The sequence below is a fragment of the Pseudophryne corroboree genome (genome assembly GCF_028390025.1).
Source record: "Pseudophryne corroboree isolate aPseCor3 chromosome 11 unlocalized genomic scaffold, aPseCor3.hap2 SUPER_11_unloc_5, whole genome shotgun sequence".
NCBI classification, from domain to species: domain Eukaryota; kingdom Metazoa; phylum Chordata; class Amphibia; order Anura; family Myobatrachidae; genus Pseudophryne; species Pseudophryne corroboree.
The window spans coordinates 72,789-90,068 of NW_026967481.1; the positions used below are offsets into that span (position 1 = coordinate 72,789).

At 48.4% G+C, this 17,280-nt stretch overlaps 1 protein-coding gene across 1 annotated transcript in view; it reads left to right on the top strand.

Annotated features, from left to right (window-relative positions):
• TMEM208 (transmembrane protein 208) overlaps positions 1 to 17,280 on the top strand; it is a 178,104-nt gene that overhangs the window by 18,322 nt on the left and 142,502 nt on the right. Inside the window, exon 2 of the mRNA XM_063948700.1 lies at positions 10,101 to 10,196. Within this exon, the coding sequence (XP_063804770.1) occupies positions 10,101 to 10,196 (96 nt within the window). The remainder of the gene's footprint in view (positions 1 to 10,100; positions 10,197 to 17,280) is intronic.

Consider the following 17,280-nt stretch of genomic DNA (forward strand, 5'->3'; position numbering starts at 1 on the left):
CTATCAGATTCTTAAAGTGCCCAAGGCTCCAAGTGGACCCGTCTATACCCCATGGTACTAAATGGATTCCCAGTATCCCCTACGGACTACGAGAAAAGGATTTACCGGTAGGTAATTAAAATCCTATTATTTATGTACAGTACTGAGCAAAAGTATTAGGCAGGTGTGGAAAAAATGCTGCAAATGTAAAAAAGCTTTAAAAAATAGACGTGTTAATAGTTTATTTTTATCAATTACCAAAATGCAAAGTGAATGAACAGAAGAAAAATCTTAAATCAAATCAAATTTGGTGTGACCACCCTTTGCCTTCAAACTAGTATCAATTCTTCTAGGTACACTTGCACAAAGTCAGGGATATATACACAGCTATGGGATCAGCGTCACTCAGGGACCCAGAAAGAAGGTATTCTATTTCTATACATATAAATATATATGTATATATAGCAGAGGTTCCCAAACACTGCCATTACAGTCTAGGTTTTAAGGATAGCCATGCTTGAGCACAGGTCAATTTGATTTAACCATCTAGGCCCAAGCATGGATTTCCTTAAAACCTAAACTGTAATGGCGGAGTTTGGGAACCTCTGACATACGAGTATTGCAGAACATTATCGGTCTGTTGCTGCATGCGCTCTGAGAGTTATTCAGAGTTGTTCGCAAACCAAAAAAGTACTTACTTTACTTGGGTAAAACCATGTACAGTGCAGGTGGGGCAGATGTAACATGTGCAGAGAGAGTTAGATGTTGGTCTGCACTGCAGGTGTGGCAGATGTAACATGTGCAGAGAGTTAGATTTGGGTGGGTTATATTGTTTCTGTGCAGGGTAAATACTGGCTGCTTTATTTTTACACTGCAATTTATATTTCAGTTTGAACACACCCCACCCAAATCTAACTGTCTCTGCACATGTTACATCTGCCCCACCTGCACTGCACATGTTACATCTGCCCCATTTGCAGTGCACATGGTTTTGCCCATTAGTGTGCTTTTTTCCTTTGCTAACAACTCTGATTTAACCTCCCTAGTCCCACAGGATGGTATCCGTTCACATGGTCGACCATTCATACCGGAACCCCACAGGATACCTCTAAGGTCCTATTGGTTTCATTTAAGTTGGCAGCTGATTTCTATACAGAACATGGACCCTCTGCTTTAGTCTGATGTTGGTGTATTTATATTTCTCTAACGTCCTAGTGGATGCTGGGGACTCCGAAAGGACCATGGGGAATAGCGGCTCCGCAGGAGACTGGGCACAAAGTAAAAGCTTTAGGACTAGCTGGTGTGCACTGGCTCCTCCCCCTATGACCCTCCTCCAAGCCTCAGTTAAGATTTTGTGCCCGAACGAGAAGGGTGCAATCTAGGTGGCTCTCCTGAGCTGCTTAGAGTAAAAGTTTAAAAGAAGGTATTTACACACATACTGGTGTTATACTGCGACCAGCTATCGCCTCAGCCTGGAGGTGCAGTGCTGGGTTGGCTTGGTCGGATTCCCTGACTGGAAATATTGATATCCTAGATAAGGATAGTATATTATTGCCTATAGAGCATTTAAAAGATGCATTTCTATATATGCATGATGCACAGCGGAATAATTGCCGACTGGCATCAAGTATAAGTGCGTTGTCCAATTCTACCAGTAAAATGGTCAGGTGATGCGGATTCCAAACGGCATTTGGAAGTATTGCCTTTGAAAGGGGACATTTGGGGTCGGTCTTTTAGACCTGGTGGCCACGGCAACAGCTGGGAAATCCACGTTTGTACCCCAGGTCGCCTCTCAAAATAAGACGCCGTATTATCAGGCGCAGTCCTTTGTTGGCAAGCGGACAAAAGGTTCCTCTTTTCTGCTCGTGACAGAGGGAGAGGAAAAAGGCTGCAGAGATCAGCCAGTTCCCAGAAACAGAAACCCTTTCCCGCCTCTGCCAAGCCCTCAGTATGACGCTAGGGCTTTACAAGCTCAGGCACGGTGGGGGCCCGTTCTCAATGAATTTCTGTGCGCAGTGGGCTCACTCGCAAGTAGACCCCTGGATCCTTCAGGTAATATCTCAGGGGTACATATTTGAATTCGAGACGTCTCCCCCTCGCCGTTTCCAAAAGTCGACTTTACCGACGTCTCCCTCTGACAGTGAGGCAGTTTTGGAAGCCATTCACAAGCTGTATTCCCAGCAGGTGATAATCAAGGTACCCCTCCTGCAACAGGGAACGGGGTATTATTCCACACTATTGTGGTACCGAAGCCAGACGGCTCGGTGAGACCGATTCTAAAATCTTTGAACACTTACATACAGAGGTTCAAATTCAAGATTAAGTCACTCAGAGCAGTGATTGCGAACCTGGAAGAAGGGGACTACATGATGTCTCGGGACATCAAGGATGCTTACCTTCATGTCAAAATTTACCCTTCTCACCAAGGGTACCTCAGGTTTATGGTACAGAACTGTCACTATCAGTTCAGACGCTGCCGTAGGGATGGTCCATGGCACCCCGGGTCTTTACCAAGGTAATGGCCGAAATGATGATATTCCTTCGAAGGAAGGGAATTTTAGTTATCCCTTACTTGGACGATTCCCTGATAAGGGTAAGATCCAGGGAACAGTGGGAGGTCGGTGTAGCACTATCTCAGGTAGTGTTGCGGCAGCACGATTGGATTCTCAATATTCCAAAATCGCAGCTGGTTCCGACGACGTGTCTTCTGTTCCTAGGGATGATCCTGGACACAGTCCAGAAAAAGGTGTTTCTCCCGGAGGAGAAAGCCAGGGAGTTATCCGAGCTAGTCAGGAACCTCCTCAAACCGAGCCAAGTCTCAGTGCATCAATGCACAAGGGTTCTGGGTAAAATGGTGGCTTCCTACGAAGCAATCCCATTCGGCAGATTCCACGCAAGAACTTTCCAGTGGGACCTGCTGGACAAATGGTCCGGGTCGCATCTTCAGATGCATCAGCGGATAACCCTGTCACCAAGGACAAGGGTGTCCCTCCTGTGGTGGTTGCAGAGTGCTCATCTTCTAGAGGGCCGCAGATTCGGCATTCAGGACTGGGTCCTGGTAACCACGGATGCCAGCCTGCGAGGCTGGGGAGCAGTCACACAGGGAAGGAATATCCAGGACTTATGGTCAAGCCTGGAGACATCACTTCACATAAATATCCTGAAGCTAAGGGACATTTACAATGCTCTAAGCTTAGCAAGACCTCTGCTTCAAGGACAGCCGGTGTTGATCCAGTCGGACAACATCACGGCAGTCACCCACGTAAACAGACAGGGTGGCACAAGAAGCAGAAGGGCAATGACAGAAGCTGCAAGGATTCTTCGCTGGGCGGAAAATCATGGGTTAGCACTGTCAGCAGTATTCATTCCAGGAGTGGACAACTGGGAAGCAGACTTCCTCAGCACGACCTCCACCCGGGGGAGTGGGGACTTCACCCAGAAGTCTTCCACATGATTATAAACCGTTGGGAAAAACTCGACAGGTATTGCGCCAGGTCAAGGGACCCTCAGGCAATAGCTGTAGACGCTCTGGTAACACTGTGGGTGTACCAGTCAGTGTATGTGTTCCCTCCTCTGCCTCTCATACCCAAGGTACTGAGATTGATAACATGGAGAGGAGTAAGCACTATATTCGTGGCTCCGGATTGGCCAAGAAGGACTTGGTAACCGGAACTTCAAGAGATGCTCACGGAGGATCCGTGGCCTCTGCCTCTAAGAAGGGACCTGCTCCAACAAGGACCCTGTCTGTTCCAAGACTTACCGCGGCTGCGTTTGACGGCATGGCGGTTGAACGCCGGATCCTGAAGGAAAAAAGGCATTCCGGATGAAGTCATCCCTATCCTGATCAAAGCCAGGAAGGATGTAACCGCAAAACATTATCACCGCATTTGGCGAAAATATGTTGCGTGGTGCGAGGCCAGTAAGGCCCGACGGAGGAAATTCAACTGGGTCGATTCCTACATTCCTGCAAACAGGAGTGTCTATGGGCCTGAAATTGGGGTCCATTAAGGTTCAAATTTCGGCCCTGTCAATTTTCTTCCAAAAGGAACTAGCTTCAGTCCCTGAAGTTCAGACGTTTGTAAAAGGGGAACTGCATATACAGCCTCCTTTTGTGCCTCCAGTGGCACTTTGGGGATCTCAATGTAGTTTTTTGGGTTCCAAAAGTCACATTGGTTGAACCACTTAAATCTGTGGAGTTAAAATATCTCACATGGAAAGTGGTCATGCTGTTGGCCCTGGCCTGGGCCAGGCGCGTGTCAGAATTGGCGGCTTTGTCCTGTAAAAGCCCTTATCTGATTTTCCATTCGGACAGGGCGGAATTGAGGACTCGTCCTCAATTTCTCCCTAAGGTGGTTTCAGCATTTCACTTAAACCAACCTATTGTGGTGCCTGCGGCTACTAGGGACTTGGAGGATTCCAAGTTGCTGGACGTAGTCAGGGCCCTGAAAATATATGTTTCCAGGACGGCTGGAGTCAGAAAATCTGACTCGCTGTTTATCCTGTGTGCACCCAACAAGCTGGGTGCTCCTGCTTCTAAGCAGACGATTGCTCGTTGGATTTGTAGTACAATTCAGCTTGCACATTCTGTGGCAGGCCTGCCACAGCCAAAATCTGTAAAAGCCCATTCCACACGGAAAGTGGGCTCATCTTGGGCGGCTGCCCGAGGGGTCTCGGCTTTACAATTTTGCCGAGCAGCTACTTGGTCAGGGGCAAACACGTTTGCTAAATTCTACAAATTTGATACCCTGGCTGAGGAGGACCTGGGGTTCTCTCATTCGGTGCTGCAGAGTCATCCGCACTCTCCCGCCCGTTTGGGAGCTTTGGTATAATCCCCATGGTCCTTTCGGAGTCCCCAGCATCCACTAGGACGTTAGAGAAAATAAGAATTTACTTACCGATAATTCTATTTCTCGTAGTCCGTAGTGGATGCTGGGCGCCCATCCCAAGTGCGGATTGTCTGCATTACTTGTACATAGTTATTGTTACAAAAATCGGGTTATTGTTGTTGTGAGCCATCTTTTCAGAGGCTCCTTCTGTTATCATGCTGTTAACTGGGTTCAGATCACAAGTTATACGGTGTGATTGGTGTGGCTGGTATGAGTCTTACCCGGGATTCAAAATCCTTCCTTATTGTGTACGCTCGTCCGGGCACAGTATCCTAACTGAGGCTTGGAGGAGGGTCATAGGGGGAGGAGCCAGTGCACACCAGCTAGTCCTAAAGCTTTTACTTTGTGCCCTGTCTCCTGCGGAGCCGCTATTCCCCATGGTCCTTTCGGAGTCCCCAGCATCCACTACGGACTATGAGAAATAGAATTATCGGTAAGTAAATTCTTATTTTAGGTCATTGAATTGTATTTTACTAATGATAATACATTTATATTGTAGTACATTCTCCTTGTTGTAAACAGAACATTAGAGGGCATGGGCCTAATTAATATTTTTACGTTAACCCGTACAAATACGGATTTTGTGGGTTAGTCAAGTCAGTGTCAGTCACTACATGTCAGTCAGTCGGTGTCGGTGTCACTACATGGCAGTCAGTCGGTGTCACTACATGTCAGTCAGTCGGTGTCAGTCAGTCAGTCAGTGACAGTCACTACATGTCTTTATCTGTCCAGTGTCCGTTCCCATCAGTCAGTGTCATACCCCTTTCACATCGCAAAAATAACCCGGTATCGACCTGACATATTGCCTGGTTGACACTGGTCAGTGTGCAATGTGAAAAGGCCCCATGAGAATTGCCGAGTCGCCTGACCCGGTAATTCAACCCGTCAGTGGCAGCGTAAACGGACTCCCGGTCAGTGTGACCCGGGACCCGTTTACTACATAGGGAGAGGCGGCTCGGAGATGAACTAATCATCCAGCGCCACCCCCCGCTGCCAGCTCCACCCCCTCGCCGCTATGGCAACCGACCCGGCATATTGCCGGGCCGGAAAGCCAGCGCAGAGGCTCCAATGCCGGATCCCACCCGGGAAGGACCCAATTCCCGGGTGAGATCCGGCATAGGAGATCTGAAAGGGTAATCAGTCACTACATGTCAGTCAGTATATGTCACCGTCAGTGTCAGTTCCTATCAGTCAGTGTCAGTCACTATTGGTGGTATTCAAATGATATATCACGCCCAATCTCCTTCCTAAAGTGATCTCCGTTATCGCACATATCGCGCCCATAGTAATCCGATGTAGCTGCATAAAGGTTTGGGTGCCCTCACTACCCCGGGGGTAGCAAGCTGAAATGATTATACCACGCCCGTTGGCAGAAACAGAACGGGTGTGGAAGGGGGTGTAAAGAATTGAATACTGTCAGTCCGTGTCAGTCACTGCATGTCATCTATATGACAGTCAGTGTCAGTCACTATGGGGTATATTTTCTGAAGTGACACTGACTAACTGTGACCGACAATGGCTGACGGTGACATATAATAACAGATAGTGACCAACAGTGACATATAATAACAGATAGTGACTGACAGTGACATGTAATATCAGATAGTGACTGACAGTGACATATAATATCAGATAGTGACTGACAGTGACATATAATAATAGATAGTGACTGACAGTGACATATAATATCGGATAGTGACTGACAGGGACATATAATAACAGTGGCTGACAGTGACATATAATGTCAGATAGTGACTGACAGGGACATAATAAGATTGTGGCTGAAAGTAACATATAATAAGATTGTGGCTGACAGTAACATTTAATAGTGACTGACAGTAACATATAACAGATAGTGATTGACAGTGACATATAATATCAGATAGTGGCTGACAGTGACATATAACAGATAGTGATTGACAGTAACATATAACAGTGATTGACGGTGACATATAATATCAGATATGACTGGCAATGACATATAATAACAGTGGCTGACAGTGACATATAATAACAGATTATGGCTGACAGTGACAAATAATAACAGATAGTGATTGACAGTAACATATAACAGATAGTGACTGACAGTGACATATAATAACAGATAGTGGCTGACAGCATCTGATATTATATGTCACTATCTATTATATGTCACTGTCAGCCACTGTTATTACATGTCATTGTCAGTCAATATCTGTTACTGTATCACTGTCAACCACTGACATATAACAGATTGTGACTGACAGTTACATATAATAACAGATAGTGATTGACAGTGACACATAATAACAGTGACTGACAGTGACATATAATAGATTGTGGCTGACAGTGACATATAATATCAGATAGTGATTGACAGTGACATATAATAACAGATTATGGCTGACATTGACATATAATAACAGATAGTGGCTGACAGCATCTGATATTATATGTCACTATCTATTATGTCACTGTCAGCCACTGTTATTACATGTCATTGTCAGTCAATATCTGTTACTGTATCACTGTCAACCACTGACATATAACAGATTGTGACTGACAGTTACATATAACAGATAGTGATTGACAGTGACACATAATAACAGTGACTGACAGTGACCTATAATAGATTGTGGCTGACAGTGACATAATATCAGATAGTGATTGACAGTGACATATAATAACAGATTATGACTGACATTGACATATAATAACAGATAGTGGCTGACAGCATCTGATATTATATGTCACTGTCAGCCACTATCTATTATATGTCACTGTCAGCCACTGTTATTACCTGTCATTGTCAGTCAATATCTGTTACTGTATCACTGTCAACCACTGACATATAACCGTTTGTGGCTGACAGTTACATATAATAACAGATAGTGATTGACAGTGACATAATAACAGATATTGATTGACAGTGACATATATGTTACTGTCAATCACTATCTGTTATTATGTCACTGTCAATCAATATCTGTTATTATGTCACTGTCAATCACTATCTGTTATTATATGTAACTGTCAGCCACAAACGGTTATATGTCAGTGGTTGACAGTGATACAGTAACAGATATTGACTGACAATGACAGGTAATAACAGTGGCTGACAGTGACATATAATATCAGATGCGGTCAGCCACTATCTGTTATTATATGTCCATGTCAGCCATAATCTGTTATTATATGTCACTGTCAATCACTATCTGATATTATATGTCACTGTCAGCCACTGTTATTACCTGTCATTGTCAGTCAATATCTGTTACTGTATCACTGTCAACCACTGACATATAACCGTTTGTGGCTGACAGTTACATATAATAACAGATAGTGATTGACAGTGACATAATAACAGATATTGATTGACAGTGACATATAATAACAGATAGTGATTGACAGTAACATATAACAGTGGCTGACAGTGACATATAATATCAGATAGTGATTGACAGTGACATATAATAACAGATAGTGACTGACAATGACATATAATAACAGTGGCTGACAGTGACATATAATAACAGATAGTGGCTGACAGTGACATATAATAACAGTGGCTGACCGTGACATATAATATCAGATAGTGATTGACAGTGACACATAATAACAGTGACTGACAGTGACATATAATAGATTGTGGCTGACAGTGACATATAATAACAGATAGTGGCTGACGGTGAAATATAATAACAGATAGTGACTGACAACATATAATAACAGTGGCTGACAGTGACATATAATAACAGATAGTGGCTGACAGTGACATATAATAACAGATAGTGGCTGACAGTGACATATAATAACAGATAGTGGCTGACAGTGACATATAATAACAGATAGTGATTGACAGTGACATATAATAACAGTGGCTGACAGTGACATATAATAACAGATAGTGGCTGACAGTGAAATAATATCAGATAGTGATTGACAGTGACACATAACAGTGACTGACAGTGACATATAATAGATTGTGGCTGACAGTGACATATAATAACAGATAGTGATTGGCAGTGACATAATAACAGATAGTGGCTGACAGTGACATATAATAACAGATAGTGATTGACAGTGACATATAATAACAGAGTGGCTGACAGTGACATAATAACAGTGGCTGACAGTGACATAATAACAGTGGCTGACAGTGAAATAATATCAGATAGTGATTAACAGTGACTGACAGTGACATATAACAGTTTGTGGCTGACAGTTACATATAATAACAGATAGTGGCTGACAGTGACATATAATAACAAATAGTGGCTGACAGTGACATATAATATCAGATTGTGACTGACAGTGACATATAGGACAGTTTCCAATTACCCGCAGTCTTTGACCATGGGTAATTGCTTCACCGGGGGCTGTCCTATTAGTCCTGATAAGCTGTCATGAGCAGCGGCTTATCAGGGATTTTGTTTCACCTGCCTCAGGCTGCGGCTGCGAAAACACAGGTTTCACTGAACCTTCTTTTTTTTTTTTTTTTTTTTTTTTTCTACGGGAGATCTAATTGGATCCTCCTTAAAAAAAAAAAAAAAAAAATACTGGTGAAACATTGTGAAAAATCAATGTCCCTGACAATCCGTATCAATCCGTCAGTCACTATATGTCCCTGTCAGTCACTATATGTCCCTGTCAGTCACTATATGTCCCTGTCAGTCAGTATCAGTCAGTCGGTTACTATATGTCCGTGTCAGTCACTATAATATTATTATTATTGATATTGATATTACTAGTTATTTATATAGCGCACACATATTCTGCGGCGCTTTACAGAGAATATCTGGCCATTCACATCAGTCCCTGCCCCAGTGGAGCTTACACTCTATATTTCCTATCACATGTACACGCACACACATTCATACTAGGGTTAATTTTTGTTGGAATCCAATTGAACTACCAGTATATTTTTGGATTGTGGGAGGAAACCCACGTAAGTACGGGGAGAATATACAAACTCTGCACAGTTAGAGCCATGGTGGGAACCGAACCCATGACCTCAGTGCTGTCAGGCAGTAATGCTAACCACTACACCATCCGTACTGCCCAAATATATGTCCCTATCAGTCAGTATCAGTCCATCAGTCACTACATGTTCCTGTCAGTCAGTATAAGTCAGTATCAGTCACTATATGTCCCTGTCAGTCAGTATCAGTCCGTCAGTCACTATATGTCCCTGTCAGTCAATATCCGCTACTTCTTGTCACTGTTGATCACTGTTTTACTTTTATTTCTTTTCAGCCCAAAGGAAAAGTGGCCACAAAGGGGAAGAAGCAGATTTATGAAGAGAACACGGAAACGCTGAGTTTCTATCTACGCATTATCCTTGGAGCCACTGTGAGTGTGGGACACCAATTCCTTAACTCTAAATAATAATAGACCAGATCATGTCGTGCAAGATGCATACTATAGAGAGAGCCGGGGCGTATGGTGTTACATGGAGGAAGGGAAGAAGGGACGTACATGAGAGAAGGGGGAGGTGTTACCAGCAGTCTTTCCGCTGTTTTTTTTCATAGTTTTTCCTGGTCACAATCTTCAAATTATCTGTTTTTATTTTTGCCCCCTCCATTATTTAAAATCAAAAACTATGGTACATGCTTCAAATGGGTAATGTACCTCACAGCTCACAAAATCCAGACCCCTCTGTGATTTCATTTTTTTTATTTTTTTAACAGTCTGTAATCTAGCTGCATAGACTGTCCAACCCACTGCCACTGCTTCTCACCCACCTGCCTGCAGCTACTTCCTGCCCACTGCTTCTCACCCACCTGCCTGCAGCTACTTCCTGCCCACTGCTTCTCACCCACCTGCCTGCAGCTACTTCCTGCCCACTGCTTCTAACTCACCTGCCTGCAGCTACTTCCTGCCCACTGCTTCTCACTCACCTGCCTGCAGCTACTTCCTGCCCACTGCTTCTTACCCACCTGCCTGCAGCTACTTCCTGCCCACTGCTTCTCACCCACCTGCCTGCAGCTGCTTCCTGCCCACTGCTTCTCACTCACATGCCTGCCGCTTTCCACCTACCTGCAGCTACTTCCTGCCCACTGCTTCTCACCCACATGCCTACCGCTTTCCACCTACCTGCAGCTACTTCCTGCCCACTGCTTCTCACCCACCTGCCTGCAGCTACTTCCTGCCCACTGCTTCTCACCCACCTGCCTGCAGCTAATTCCTGCCCACTGCTTCTCACCCACCTACCTGCCTGCAGCTACTTCCTGCCCACTGCTTCTCACCCACCTACCTGCCTGCAGCTACTTCCTGCCCACTGCTTCTCACCCACCTACCTGGCTGCAGCTACTTCCTGCCCACTGCTTCTCACTCACCTGCCTGCAGCTACTTCCTGCCCACTGCTTCTCACCCACCTGCCTGCAGCTGCTTCCTGCCCACTGCTTCTCACCCACATGCCTGCCGCTTTCCACCTACCTGCAGCTACTTCCTGCCCACTGCTTCTCACCCACCTGCCTGCAGCTACTTCCTGCCTACTGCTTCTCACCCACCTGCCTGCAGCTACTTCCTGCCTACTGCTTCTCACCCACCTGCCTGCAGCTACTTCCTGCCCACTGCTTCTCACCCACCTACCTGCCTGCAGCTACTTCCTGCCCACTGCTTCTCACTCACCTGCCTGCAGCTACTTCCTGCCCACTGCTTCTCACCCACCTGCCTGCAGCTACTTCCTGCCCACTGCTTCTCACCCACCTGCCTGCAGCTACTTCCTACCCATCTACCTGCCTGCAGCTACTTCCTGCCCACTGCTTCTCACCCACATGCCTGCCGCTTTCCACCTACCTGCAGCTACTTCCTGCCCACTGCTTTTCACCCACCTGCCTGCAGCTACTTCCTGCCTACTGCTTCTCACCCACCTGCCTGCAGCTAATTCCTGCCCACTGCTTCTCACCCACCTACCTGCCTGCAGCTACTTCCTGCCCACTGCTTCTCACCCACCTACCTGCCTGCAGCTACTTCCTGCCCACTGGTTCTCACTCACCTGCCTGCAGCTACTTCCTGCCCACTGCTTCTCACCCACCTGCCTGCAGCTGCTTCCTGCCCACTGCTTCTCACCCACATGCCTGCCGCTTTCCACCTACCTGCAGCTACTTCCTGCCCACTGCTTCTCACCCACCTGCCTGCAGCTACTTCCTGCCTACTGCTTCTCACCCACCTGCCTGCAGCTACTTCCTGCCTACTGCTTCTCACCCACCTGCCTGCAGCTACTTCCTGCCCACTGCTTCTCACCCATCTTCCTGCAGCTACTTCCTGCCCACTGCTTCTCACCCATCTACCTGCCTGCAGCTAATTCCTGCCCACTGCTTCTCACCCATCTACCTGCCTGCAGCTACTTCCTGCCCACTGCTTCTCACCCACCTACCTGCCTGCAGCTACTTCCTGCCCACTGCTTCTCACCCAGCTACCTGCCTGCAGCTACTTCATGCCCACTGCTTCTCACCCACCTGCCTGCAGCTGCTTCCTGCCCACTGCTTCTCACCCACATGCCTGCCGCTTTCCACCTACCTGCAGCTACTTCCTGCCCACTGCTTCTCACCCACCTGCTTGCAGCTGCTTCCTGCCCACTGCTTCTCACCCACATGCCTACCGCTTTCCACCTACCTGCAGCTACTTCCTGCCCACTGCTTCTCACCCACCAGTTTTTCCTGGTCACAATCTTCAAATTATCTGTTTTTATTTTTGCCCCCTCCATTATTTAAAATCAAAAACTATGGTACATGCTTCAAATGGGTAATGTACCTCACAGCTCACAAAATCCAGACCCCTCTGTGATTTCATTTTTTTTATTTTTTTAACAGTCTGTAATCTAGCTGCATAGACTGTCCAACCCACTGCCACTGCTTCTCACCCACCTGCCTGCAGCTACTTCCTGCCCACTGCTTCTCACCCACCTGCCTGCAGCTACTTCCTGCCCACTGCTTCTCACCCACCTGCCTGCAGCTACTTCCTGCCCACTGCTTCTAACTCACCTGCCTGCAGCTACTTCCTGCCCACTGCTTCTCACTCACCTGCCTGCAGCTACTTCCTGCCCACTGCTTCTTACCCACCTGCCTGCAGCTACTTCCTGCCCACTGCTTCTCACCCACCTGCCTGCAGCTGCTTCCTGCCCACTGCTTCTCACTCACATGCCTGCCGCTTTCCACCTACCTGCAGCTACTTCCTGCCCACTGCTTCTCACCCACATGCCTACCGCTTTCCACCTACCTGCAGCTACTTCCTGCCCACTGCTTCTCACCCACCTGCCTGCAGCTACTTCCTGCCCACTGCTTCTCACCCACCTGCCTGCAGCTAATTCCTGCCCACTGCTTCTCACCCACCTACCTGCCTGCAGCTACTTCCTGCCCACTGCTTCTCACCCACCTACCTGCCTGCAGCTACTTCCTGCCCACTGCTTCTCACCCACCTACCTGGCTGCAGCTACTTCCTGCCCACTGCTTCTCACTCACCTGCCTGCAGCTACTTCCTGCCCACTGCTTCTCACCCACCTGCCTGCAGCTGCTTCCTGCCCACTGCTTCTCACCCACATGCCTGCCGCTTTCCGCCTACCTGCAGCTACTTCCTGCCCACTGCTTCTCACCCACCTGCCTGCAGCTACTTCCTGCCTACTGCTTCTCACCCACCTGCCTGCAGCTACTTCCTGCCTACTGCTTCTCACCCACCTGCCTGCAGCTACTTCCTGCCCACTGCTTCTCACCCATCTTCCTGCAGCTACTTCCTGCCCACTGCTTCTCACCCACCTGCCTGCAGCTACTTCCTACCCATCTACCTGCCTGCAGCTACTTCCTGCCCACTGCTTCTCACCCACATGCCTGCCGCTTTCCACCTACCTGCAGCTACTTCCTGCCCACTGCTTTTCACCCACCTGCCTGCAGCTACTTCCTGCCTACTGCTTCTCACCCACCTGCCTGCAGCTAATTCCTGCCCACTGCTTCTCACCCACCTACCTGCCTGCAGCTACTTCCTGCCCACTGCTTCTCACCCACCTACCTGCCTGCAGCTACTTCCTGCCCACTGCTTCTCACTCACCTGCCTGCAGCTACTTCCTGCCCACTGCTTCTCACCCACCTGCCTGCAGCTGCTTCCTGCCCACTGCTTCTCACCCACATGCCTGCCGCTTTCCACCTACCTGCAGCTACTTCCTGCCCACTGCTTCTCACCCACCTGCCTGCAGCTACTTCCTGCCTACTGCTTCTCACCCACCTGCCTGCAGCTACTTCCTGCCTACTGCTTCTCACCCACCTGCCTGCAGCTACTTCCTGCCCACTGCTTCTCACCCATCTTTCTGCAGCTACTTCCTGCCCACTGCTTCTCACCCATCTACCTGCCTGCAGCTAATTCCTGCCCACTGCTTCTCACCCATCTACCTGCCTGCAGCTACTTCCTGCCCACTGCTTCTCACCCACCTACCTGCCTGCAGCTACTTCCTGCCCACTGCTTCTCACCCAGCTACCTGCCTGCAGCTGCTTCCTGCCCACTGCTTCTCACCCACATGCCTGCCGCTTTCCACCTACCTGCAGCTACTTCCTGCCCACTGCTTCTCACCCACCTGCTTGCAGCTGCTTCCTGCCCACTGCTTCTCACCCACATGCCTACCGCTTTCCACCTACCTGCAGCTACTTCCTGCCCACTGCTTCTCACCCACCTGCCTGCAGCTACTTCCTGCCCACTGCTTCTCACCCACCTGCCTGCAGCTAATTCCTGCCCACTGCTTATCACCCATCTACCTGCAGCTACTTCCTGCCCACTGCTTTTCACCCACCTGCCTGCAGCTACTTCCTGCCCACTGCTTCTCACCCACCTACCTGCCTGCAGCTACTTCCTGCCCACTGCTTCTCACTCACCTGCCTGCAGCTACTTCCTGGCCACTGCTTCTCACCCACCTGCCTGCAGCTACTTCCTGCCCACTGCTTCTCACCCACCTGCCTGCAGCTACTTCCTACCCATCTACCTGCCTGCAGCTACTTCCTGCCCATTGCTTCTCACCCACCTACCTGCCTGCAGCTACTTCCTGCCCACTGCTTCTCACCCACATGCCTGCCGCTTTCCACCTACCTGCAGATACTTCCTGCCCACTGCTTCTCACCCACCTGCCTGCAGCTACTTCCTGCCCACTGCTTCTCACTCACCTGCCTGCAGCTACTTCCTGCCCACTGCTTCTCACCCATCTACCTGCCTGCAGCTACTTCCTGCCCACTGCTTCTCACCCACCTGCCTGCAGCTGCTTCCTGCCTACTGCTTCTCACCCACCTGCCTGCAGCTACTTCCTGCCCACTGCTTCTCACCCACCTACCTGCCTGCAGCTACTTCCTGCCCACTGCTTCTCACTCACCTGCCTGCAGCTACTTCCTGGCCACTGCTTCTCACCCACCTGCCTGCAGCTACTTCCTGCCCACTGCTTCTCACCCACCTGCCTGCAGCTACTTCCTACCCATCTACCTGCCTGCAGCTACTTCCTGCCCATTGCTTCTCACCCACCTACCTGCCTGCAGCTACTTCCTGCCCACTGCTTCTCACCCACATGCCTGCCGCTTTCCACCTACCTGCAGATACTTCCTGCCCACTGCTTCTCACCCACCTGCCTGCAGCTACTTCCTGCCCACTGCTTCTCACCCACATGCCTGCAGCTACTTCCTGCCCACTGCTTCTCACCCACCGGCCTGCCACTTTCCACCTATCTGCAGCTGCTTCCTGCCAACTGCTTCTCACCCACCTGCCTGCCTGCCACTTTCCACCTGCCTGCAGCTACTTCCTGCTGATTACACCTAGTCCTGCTCTCCTGCATTGTCTCTGTTGTGTATCACAGTGATGGTGTGCTGATTACACCTAGTCCTGCTCACCTGCATTGTCTCTGTTGTGTATCACAGTGATGGTGTGCTGATTACACCTAGTCCTGCTCTCCTGCATTGTCTCTGTTGTGTATCACAGTGATGGTGTGCTGATTACACCTAGTCCTGCTCACCTGCATTGTCTCTGTTGTGTATCACAGTGATGGTGTGCTGATTACACCTAGTCCTGCTCACCTGCATTGTCTCTGTTGTGTATCACAGTGATGGTGTGCTGATTACACCTAGACCTGCTCACCTGCATTGTCTCTGTTGTGTATCACAGTGATGGTGTGCTGATAACACCTAGTCCTGCTCTCCTGCATTGTCTCTGTTGTGTATCACAGTGATGGTGTGCTGATTACACCTAGTCCTGCTCTCCTGCATTGTCTCTGTTGTGTATCACAGTGATGGTGTGCTGATTACACCTAGTCCTGCTCACCTGCATTGTCTCTGTTGTGTATCACAGTGATGGTGTGCTGATTACACCTAGTCCTGCTCTCCTGCATTGTCTCTGTTGTGTATCACAGTGATGGCGTGCTGATTACACCTAGTCCTGCTCACCTGCATTGTCTCTGTTGTGTATCACAGTGATGGTGTGCTGATTACACCTAGTCCTGCTCACCTGCATTGTCTCTGTTGTGTATCACAGTGATGGTGTGCTGATTACACCTAGTCCTGCTCACCTGCATTGTCTCTGTTGTGTATCACAGTGATGGTGTGCTGATTACACCTAGTCCTGCTCACCTGCATTGTCTCTGTTGTGTATCACAGTAATGGTGTGCTGATTACACCTAGTCCTGCTCACCTGCATTGTCTCTGTTGTGTATCACAGTGATGCGGTGCTGATTACACCTAGTCCTGCTCACCTGCATTGTCTCTGTTGTGTATCACAGTGATGCGGTGCTGATTACACCTAGTCCTGCTCACCTGCATTGTCTCTGTTGTGTATCACAGTGATGGTGTGCTGATTACACCTAGTTCTGCTCACCTGCATTGTCTCTGTTGTGTATCACAGTGATGGTGTGCTGATTACACCTAGTCCTGCTCTCCTGCATTGTCTCTGTTGTGTATCACAGTGATGGTGTGCTGATTACACCTAGTCCTGCTCACCTGCATTGTCTCTGTTGTGTATCACAGTGATGGTGTGCTGATTACACCTAGTCCTGCTCTCCTGCATTGTCTCTGTTGTGTATCACAGTGATGGTGTGCTGATTACACCTAGTCCTGCTCTCCTGCATTGTCTCTGTTGTGTATCACAGTGATGGTGTGCTGATTACACCTAGCCCTGCTCTCCTGCATTGTCTCTGTTGTGTATCACAGTGATGGTGTGCTGATTACACCTAGTCCTGCTCTCCTGCATTGTCTCTGTTGTGTATCACAGTGATGGTGTGCTGATTACACCTAGTCCTGCTCACCTGCATTGTCTCTGTTGTGTATCACAGTGATGTGGTGCTGATTACACCTAGTCCTGCTCTCCTGCATTGTCTCTGTTGTGTATCACAGTGATGGTGTGCTGATTACACCTAGTCCTGCTCACCTGCATTGTCTCTGTTGTGTATCACAGTGATGGTGTGCTGATTACACCTAGTCCT